Source organism: Cygnus olor, chromosome Z (genome assembly GCF_009769625.2).
Source record: "Cygnus olor isolate bCygOlo1 chromosome Z, bCygOlo1.pri.v2, whole genome shotgun sequence".
NCBI lineage: Eukaryota > Metazoa > Chordata > Aves > Anseriformes > Anatidae > Cygnus > Cygnus olor.
The window spans coordinates 62,036,243-62,045,424 of NC_049198.1; the positions used below are offsets into that span (position 1 = coordinate 62,036,243).

The 9,182-nt window shown below is 43.3% G+C and overlaps 1 protein-coding gene across 1 annotated transcript; it reads left to right on the plus strand.

Moving 5' to 3' along the window:
• Window positions 1–206: 206 nt before the first annotated feature.
• On the plus strand, window positions 207–7,867 carry PPIC (peptidylprolyl isomerase C). The gene is made up of 5 exons (XM_040541585.1): window positions 207–442; window positions 3,461–3,574; window positions 4,029–4,122; window positions 5,740–5,924; window positions 7,300–7,867. The coding sequence occupies exons 1-5, from the start codon at window positions 248–250 to the stop codon at window positions 7,426–7,428; spliced, it is 717 nt and encodes a 238-aa protein (XP_040397519.1). The 5' UTR covers window positions 207–247; the 3' UTR covers window positions 7,429–7,867.
• The last annotated feature ends 1,315 nt before the right edge of the window (window positions 7,868–9,182 follow it).

Sequence of the window (9,182 nt, forward strand, 5' to 3'; positions counted from 1 at the left end):
CCTGATCCCCGTCTTGGTGGGTGAGACATTGAGGTCCCTGACACCAGTTTGCTGAACTTGTTCCGGTGTGCCTCCTCAGCGCTCAGCGCTGGGGCCGCTCACAGGGGTGCCCAGCAGAGCCCCTAAACCCAAAGGGCACCACCAAATCCACCCCCTAGCGCCACCATCTCCTCACAGCCCTGTGCCGCCCCGCCCCTCCCCTACACACCCCAGAAGCTAAGGAGGGCCACCGCCGGCCGCAAGGCAGATGGGTGACCCTCACCCCCCCCGCCACATGGCTCAGGAGGAGCCGCCCGGCGGCGAGCGCAGGCGCCGCAGCGCTCCCCTCAGCGCCATGGCTGGCGGGGGGCCGGTTGCGGTGCTCGGCGCCATCGCCTGCCTCTGCTTCCTGGCCCCGGCGGCTGCGGGATTCAGGAGGAGGGGGCCCAGCGTGACAGCCAAGGTGAGCAGCCGGGCGGCAGGCGAGGCCGATCGGGTGGCCCCGGGGCTGCGGCGGCGCCTCCCTCCCTCCCTTCTCCTTCCCTGCCCCGCGGGGATTTCCCTGCTAGCCCCGTGCCCATCCCTTCCCGGCGGGGTTGGGGCGGTGAGGCCGGGGGGGTCGAGCCTGGCCGCAGCCCCCGGGCTGTGCTGCGGGGCTGGGCCCCGGCGGCTGGCTGCTCCCGGGCTGCGGGGGGGGGGAGGCCGCTGGAGAAGGGGGGGAGGGATAAATGGTGTAACTTTCTCCTTTCACCAGTTGGTTTGTTTTAATTATTGTTCCTGGAGAGCCCTCAGCCGCCGGCACGCCTCAGGTTGACGAGTGGGGCGGCACGGTGGTGGCCGGGGGGTCGCACTCGCTGTCAGGGGGCAGGGACTGCTTCCCCCGCCCTTCCCCACCCCCCCCGCAAGTTATCTTCAATTAATGCCTTGCACGATTTGGTCTCACATAAAGTACTTTACTTCTCCCCACCGCCCCCTGGGGTCTCGCCGTATGCCTCTCTCGGTTCCTGCGCTGAGGGACGTGGAGGATTGTCGCCTTCAGAGCCTCACAGAGCTCCTTGTACTGTGCCAGTTCTCTCTCTTCCAGGATTTTATTTAATCTTCCCCCTGTGGAAGGCACTCCACGTCTGCGAGCATCCCTGCTGCCCTCTTCTCTGCCTTTTCTAGGTTGGTGGTGTCACTCTGCGACAGGAGCCGGCGTTACGTGCAGCACCCAGGGTGCGAAGGCGCAGTGCGGACGTGTGCCATTGCACCATCGTGTCCTTCTCTTGCCCTCTTCCGCCTTTAATGATTTCTAACATGCATTTCTTTCTCTGATTTTCATGAGCCCAGGGTCAAACTTACTATCAAATGCATTTTCCGAGTGGAAGCCTTTTTAGCTCCCCTCACTGCGGCCATACAGTCGTTTTTCCACGTGCAATATGCTGCATTTATCAGGAGCTTGTTTCATTTGTCATCATGTTACCTGGTCAGCAGAAATCATGAGACCTTTCTTCAACAGTCAACTTTTTTTTCTCAAATTTTTCCCCTCTTATTTAACACTGTCTTTTTTTCATTTTGATGTAAATCCTTTTCTCCTAGTCATGTATGGGTATGTACACCATAACCAGCCTGCCTGACTGATGGACTCCTTCATTTCAGGCATGACACACTTACTGCAAATTGTAAACAATATTAAATATTTATATAAATATTAATCAGACACATCATGTTTGTTTTCTGAGAGTTTTCAGTGAAGATTCTGGCCATGTGTTTTTGGAAATTTGGGACTGCTGTGCTAACTCACTAAGTGTGCCATTGATTTTTCAGAGAACTTAAGGAGATTTGCTTAGGAGAACATGGCTTCTCAACGCAAACATGACATACTGGAGATATGCACAGGCACATTTTGCAGTGTGTAATTAGGAAGCGCAGTGCTTTCCAAATACCAAGCAGGTAGAACAGGTGTGTGAGGTGTGAATGGGAAGCCAGGAACTTGCTGTTCACAAATGCAGAATAAGCTGAAGCAATGCGATGTGGAAGTACGGGGCTTGCCGCTTGGCCAAGAAGCACTGCCATCTGTGAGGCCTCCTGCCTGGGTTAGGTTTAAGATGCATCTTTGGGCTCTGTGGAAGCGTTTGATATCGCTCCTACCTGAGGGCATCGTTCTGTAGCCTTGGTTGTGTTGCCAGATGCTCACGTATTTCAGGCAGCCTTGTACCTGGACAACATCTCCATGGAAAATGAGGTGTGCTTAGAACACCTACACAGGCGATAGATAACCCGTAGCTAGGGAGTCCTGATGGTAGAATTCAGAGGGGTATACTTATAAGGATGTCAAGAAATCAGTGAAAGTTTGTTGTTAATACTTCGGGAGCCACACATCTAAGAATTATGTTATTTAGTGCCAAGTGCCAAGGAAATGAATGAGGTGTACCAAAAGGAATTTTATTTTATTTTTGTATGTAGCTTTTATAATGTTAGCCAAAAGTTAAACAGTCAAAACCACATGGAAGATCAAGAAACGGTAGAAATGTTTAGTAGGGGAGCATGAAAGAGACATTCACATTGGAGAGCCTCTGGTCATTTATTATCATTATTGAACTAATTTCTTAGAGTTGCAGACAAGTAATATTTGGTCGAGTGCCACAAGGAACAGCAAATACCACATCATAGGAATACACATTGCCATTTCCTAGAAGTTGTAATGGTTTTTATGTAACTTTTTCAGAACTTCAAAATGCCTCATTTCCTGACAGCTGTTCCTGTTTTCAGTAATTGTTGGAACATTTTTGCACGTTCAGTGATGCCTTCAGATATTCTGAACTATATTAAAATGCCTTTTAAGTCTTTTGTCTGTTCCAAGTATGCTTTTTTAGCAACATGTACATAGAAGACTTTAGGCAGTCAGCTACCTAGTGTAGCCTGGTTATTTCTCTGGGCAGCTTTGAATTCTTATGTGGCAAAGTGACATGTTGCTGCAGCAGTAGGGTTTTCTTCCCGCTGTTTGTCAATTTAATGAGTTGTAGGCTTTCGCCTCTACTTAATCACATACATACAAATGCCTAAAACAGTGAAGATTGCGAGTGGATGGCAAACTATCATCTGTGGGACACGTCGGCACTATAGTTCTTTGTCACTATGACACTGGAATGGCAGCATTTTTCTTCTTACCTCCTTTCTTATTTCACGTTTTCCATATGTCTTTAAACACATGCATGTCTGGGAAAAAGCTTCCTGAGCCTTACCTTCAAACCTGTGATATAACAATGCCATTGAGCCCTTAAAAACAATTAGAAATGAAATGTGTAGTCACCAGTTCTCAGACAGTTTGCCTAATCTAGTTTTGGTAGCTAGAAGGAAAACAGCACCCTCAGGGACTGAAGGATGCTATTAATACAGATCCGCCAGAGGCTGTTTCTTACTGTTGTGCACTTTGAAAAGCTTGGTCTTTTTGCTGCACTCATGTTTGTGTCTCTTGTGTTCTCTTCACAAAAACGTCTAGGTCTTCTTTGACGTGAAGATTGGAGACAGAGATGTTGGCAGAATTACAATTGGATTGTTTGGAAAGGTTGTCCCCAAAACTGTGGAGAACTTCATTGTACTGGCAACTGGAGAAGTAGGTTTGCAGTTTTTTTCACCGTGTGCTAAAGTTTGGATATGGGAAATAAACACTTGTTAAATGCCAGTTCAGCTGTGAACTGTCTGTCTTAACTCAGTGGGGTCAGTGCAGGAGAGCCATCCCTGAGGCTGTGCTCTGCTGCATAAGGCACAAAAGTCCTTGCAGGATGTTTCACAAGATGTAATTATGAGAAGTTGGGTATCAGCATCTCAGTTTGTCCCTACCATGTAGATCTAGCATGTGGAGGCACTGTGGTCAGGTGAAGATACCTGCTCTGTGGCACTGCACCCCAGCTGCATTCACCAGCATCTCACTTCAATTTGTTTCTTGCCAATATTTCTCTCAGGTGGTGGTGTATTCTCTGACGGGATGATTCACCATACGCTTATTTCCATATGATCATATAGAACTGTATGTTATAGTCATTAAAAGATTTATTTCATTTTCTTAGAGAGGATATGGATACAAAGGAAGTAAATTTCATCGTGTGATCAAAGACTTCATGATTCAAGGAGGTGACTTCACAGCTGGAGATGGATCAGGAGGTAACACACTCAGTATCTGTCAGTTTCCCTCTCCTTTCTTCAAATGCCTACAGAAAAGATGGGCAAAACAACATTTTCTTTCTTTCTTTCAACTCCCATAAATGAAGAAAACATTTGTTTTGGAAGCATCTAGTACTTTTCCAAGTACCTTGGAGCATAAGCTGAAACTATTTGGATTACCAGATTACATGTAGAGCTTCCTTTGTCCTAAAATTTTGCAGATAGCTCTCTTCTGTCTGACTTGTCCCCGTTCAAGCAGCATGGCTTTGCGTGGTGGGTTGGAGCCCCCTGAGCAGCTGAGCAGCTCTCACAGCATCCTGTCTCCAAAAGATGGACATCTCTACCTTCCCCTGCTCTGGCTTTGCGGCAGTGCTTCTTCCCTGAGGCAGTCACTGCATGTATACATGAACCAATTCAAGTCAACCTGCAGAAAACTAATCTGTGATGAAAGAGTGGAAGCGCATAGAGAGAAGGCAGGTGGGGGAGGCATAGTGTGTCCTCTCTGTCCTCAGCTCAGCCATTTCTGTGGAACTTTCTGAAATGTGCTGTGGGAGGGAATTTCAAAGCAGGGATAGAGAAATTAGGAAACGAGGGTCTTGCTCTCTCTTTTTTTTTCTTCTGAAATTAAAACTTCTGCCTCCTGAGCCTCTGGAAGAGCAGTTCAGCCAGCCCGCTGAGGGCAGTCCTAGTGCAGCATCTCTTGCATTGCATGCATTCTGGCTTCTGATTTCTTCTCTTCCTTTACACACATATTCTTCAGGCGCTACGATTTGAACTGTCTGCATACAGTGTTAGTGATTTCCCCGCTGGGACAGAATGGAAAACACACATTCCTTTTCCTTGCAGCGAACAATGGGGAAGGCTAAAATACCAAAGACACAGTTTTAGCATTAAAGGTAGGCAATGTTTGTTTGCCTGCTAATACTGTTTATTGGGATAGCATCTGGCAGTTTGTTGGGAGCAGTGCCCCTACTGTGCAAGGCACTGTACAAATAAAGAATGCAACAGAGTTCTCTTTTCAAAGCGGTGGTGGTTTAAACATGACTAACGCTTTTTATTCTAAACTATTTTAAAACATCAAAATCCTTACGTAATGTTTGTACAAGTACACACCGAGTCTTTTAGGATAGCTTCCCTTTGGTCTCTATACATTCCCAAACATGTCTGAAGTAATTTTGTATATTAGGAGGAAAATCTTGTAAAAGGAAATACTAAAATTGTCACAAAATATGGCTACTTTATTTTTAGTGGCTATAATTATGTAATTTAAATTTGTGGAAGAGGTTGAAGTATGCTGTTGTTCAGTGCTGTATGTTAGGAGGACCTTTGAAGATACTGAGTTTGCTTGTTAAATTCAGAGGCATGGTCAGCTTTAAATATTCTCTCCTTATATCTGGTGTTTTATCTTACCTTACTTTTTACACATAAAATGCTTTCAGTTTACGGAATCACTGATGATGCAACAGTGATGTTGCTGGACTTACTCAAATTCATTAATTCATTAATCTTTATATTTTGTATCTTAGATCTTTTAATCTTGAGATCTTGAATTTGTACTTTGCTTTCCCCATTCTTGAAGATTTTTTTTTATATTTATTTTTTATTTTTTTATCACAGGAAGAAGCATCTATGGAAAAAAATTTCCAGATGAGAACTTCAAGCTCAAACACTATGGAATTGGATGGGTTAGCATGGCTAATTCTGGCCCAGATACCAACGGATCCCAGTTTTTCATCAGTGTGACAAAGCCTTCTTGGTTAGATGGAAAACATGTAGTATTTGGCAAAGTCCTTGATGGAATGGTAAGTTAAAAGTAATGGTAAGATTAATTGAGGAATATCTGCACAATATCTGTGTTAGCATAACTTGCCCTCAATTGTTCAAGACAGCTTGTTGTTAATCTAATGTGCACATGGTAGAAAAACAATGTGAAGAGCTTGAAGCCGGGAGATTTAGAATTGAAAGAAATAGCAGAAGATGATTACAGAAATGGAAACTTAAATCATCCCTTTGGCTTTCACATCTCTTGTTTCAGACCACAAACCACTGAAATCAGCACTGACACCTTTGCAGATTACCAACAGAGTAAGCGAGGTCCCCCTTGTAGTAATGCTGCTAGCCATGAAATAATCGTACTTCTACAAGCTAAAATCTAATTTTGTAGCATGTGCTAATTATGGATAACACTTTCATTGATAGAGTTTTAGAAGCATGTGCATGTAAAGTATACAAATATATGTTCAGATCTATTTAGAAAGGAAGAAATCTATGGTTAATATCCTCAAAACGTACGTAGCAGCAAAACCGATCAAATATATCATTGCAAATAAAATATTTAAGTTTAAAAATATTATTTCCAACTGATTACGCTTCTCCTTTTGAGTTGCTCCATTTAATCTATGTTTTGAAATAAATGGGGAAACATGACCTGCTGCACTGATCAGTTCTGTGGGGAGTTTGAAAATCTCATCAGAACACTTTCCTCCATCCCCTCCTGCGTATTGAATTCAGTTCTCGTGAGCTACAGTAGTAGCTGAAAAATTTTGAGGAGAGATTTAGACTAAGTTTTAGTTTAGTTAGATTAATGGGCAGATATCCAAAGACAGATAGTCAATATTTCTAACTGAATTTTGTCCTTTAAAAATACTACTTTAATTAGTTGCCTAACATGAGGCCTCTGCCTGTCTGACTGGCAGGCATGGTACTGCACTTAAAATCTGTGTGTCAGTTACACTGGAGGTAAAAGTAGCCATCAGATTTCTGTAAGCCCAGTTGTGATGTAGGATCAGAAAAACATTTACCACTCATCCTTTATGATCTCTGGATTCAGTTTCTGCTCATAGACCTCAGATAAGACTCTGTATGCTCTAGGCTGATCAGCTGAAAGGATATTTTTAGCTGCTCCTTCGTAATATTTTGTTGGCTTTTTTTTTTTTTTTTATAGAAGGGCAAACAGCCTTCCATGTGCTTCTGCCAACTTTGTGTGGGTTCCAGAGTGGCACAACTGGTAATGTGGAAAAAAGTGTCTGTGGGAACTAAATAGGGGAAAGGTCTCAGTTCAGATGTTGCTTAATAAACAGTAATGCTAGGAGCCCTCGGGTGCTTACCTGGTGCCAGACTTGAGCCATTGGCATTTCTGTGACTAAACAGAACTTCTTATTTTTATTTTTCACACAGTCTGTGGTGCACTCAATAGAACTTCAGCAGACAGATGAACATGACCGCCCCCTTCAAGACTGTGTGATTGTGAACAGCGGCAAAATAGCTGTAAAAGAGCCATTTGTAGTTGAAGTAGATGGCTGGTGAGACCAACAGTTGAAATGGAAAGTAAAATTTAATTCTTCGGGGCCCAAATTTTTGACTGACCTCGATTATGCATTGAGTTTTCTCCTTAAAACACATGAGGCTATGTGTAGACAATGCTTATCATTTGCCACGTATATAATAGATAGGGCTGTTTCTGTAATAATTTGATGGACCTGTTACACCTTGAAAATCAAGACATATTCAGCTAAATCCTAAATCTTGCAGAAAAGGTCTCTCATGAAAAATTTTAGAAGTACCTCTGTTTTTTTTCAAGGTTTGAAACAATCATTTTGTTTTCTTTGGACATTTTTGCAATTTTTGTTTCCACCTTTTCAACTGAAAATGTTATTTTCTGTAAAAGTATCAGCTTCTTTTAAATACATTTCTCGGGGCGGGGGAATAAAATGTTTTGAATAAATAAACTTGGATTTCAAATGAATACTGAAGAGGGTTTTGTTAATTTTGTTGGTGTTGGTGTTGATGTTGTTTGTTTTTTCCACCAGAGACCTTTTTTTTCACTTCAGTTGATTCTACAAACTGTGAAGGGGTGCTGCTTCTCAGATGAGGTTGTAAGATTTGAGCGGGGTGGTAAATTTCTCTAATCTTAACTTGTCAGATAATGTCCCTACTGTATTTCAAAAAGCACTGTATTCAGATACAATCCTATACTCAAGGAAGAGCAGTTCTTTCTATTGTTAAGTAAGATCATCAGTTAAACACTGATAAAAACAGAAGAGTCCATGGTTCTACAGCATGGTGGATTTTGTATCATAGCTTATTATGTTATCTATGGTAAGGCTCAAACACTTTCTTTCAGTTTTATTGTATGTCAGAGATGAAACTTCAGATTCATTATTTTTGTAACGCTTCTTAAATACTCTTACAAGCTGACAGCTTAACTGGTAGCATTTGAACAAGGTTAGCATAAGGTTCCACTTTGGGACAGTTGTGTTAGGCTTTTTAATGAGTTAGACAGTGTTTTCCATCAGAGATATGGACTTCTTTTCTCTTGAGATTTGCAGTATTTTAGAACTTGAGACATAAGAGCTGGCTGCAAGATCTGGTGAAGGATTCACCCATCTGCACCCAAGGTAGCACGCCACTTAACTTAGAAGCGCCTGTTTTCCTGGAAGATGTCCTGCAGCCCATGTGAGGTGTTCAGACTTTGCATGGTGTAGGGTAGGAGTGAGCACTATGCTTGCAGAGCTGCCTACTGGCACCCTCTGCACTTGCAAGTAATCAGGAAAACTCTGTGCAGGGACTTATCAAAGGTCCTCCTAATGTCAATAATGTCAATTGTTGTTACAAAGCTAATTCTGCTGGTTCATCACCGACAGTCCTGGGGCCTCTCCTGAAGGTAAATACTGATGCTTTTTTTCGAGACCTGTGAAGGATTGCTCTCTCTAAAACAGGGCTAGAGGAAAGCTTGAACAGGACCTCCAGATTTGCCTAGTATTATGCAATCAGACTTCCATCTTAACACTGTTCAGTTTGTGCTGTGGATTTGTTTTTTTCTACTAAAATGTTCCAGGTAAGACTCCAGAAAGCATCACTAGGAAGCAGTGTTTGGAAATAAGAGCAAGAACGTTTTGTACTCCCTTAGCCAAATAGCTCTCCACTGCTAGCTTTCCTGGAGGTTAATCCTTCAGACAGGAAAGAGAGCTCTACCACCTGAACAAGTCCTGCAGCCACAGTGTTGTGGTTTAGCCCGTCTGGCAGCTAAATACCACACAGCCGTTCGCTCACCCTCCCCC

Coding starts and splice junctions, on each gene's coding strand:
- PPIC (XM_040541585.1), top strand. CDS start 248: ATGGGTGACCCTCACCCCCCCCGCCACATGGCTCAGGAGGAGCCGCCC. Junction 443..3,460: donor GGCCCAGCGTGACAGCCAAG/GTGAGCAGCCGG, acceptor AAAAACGTCTAG/GTCTTCTTTGACGTGAAGAT. Junction 4,123..5,739: donor AGCTGGAGATGGATCAGGAG/GTAACACACTCA, acceptor TTTTTATCACAG/GAAGAAGCATCTATGGAAAA.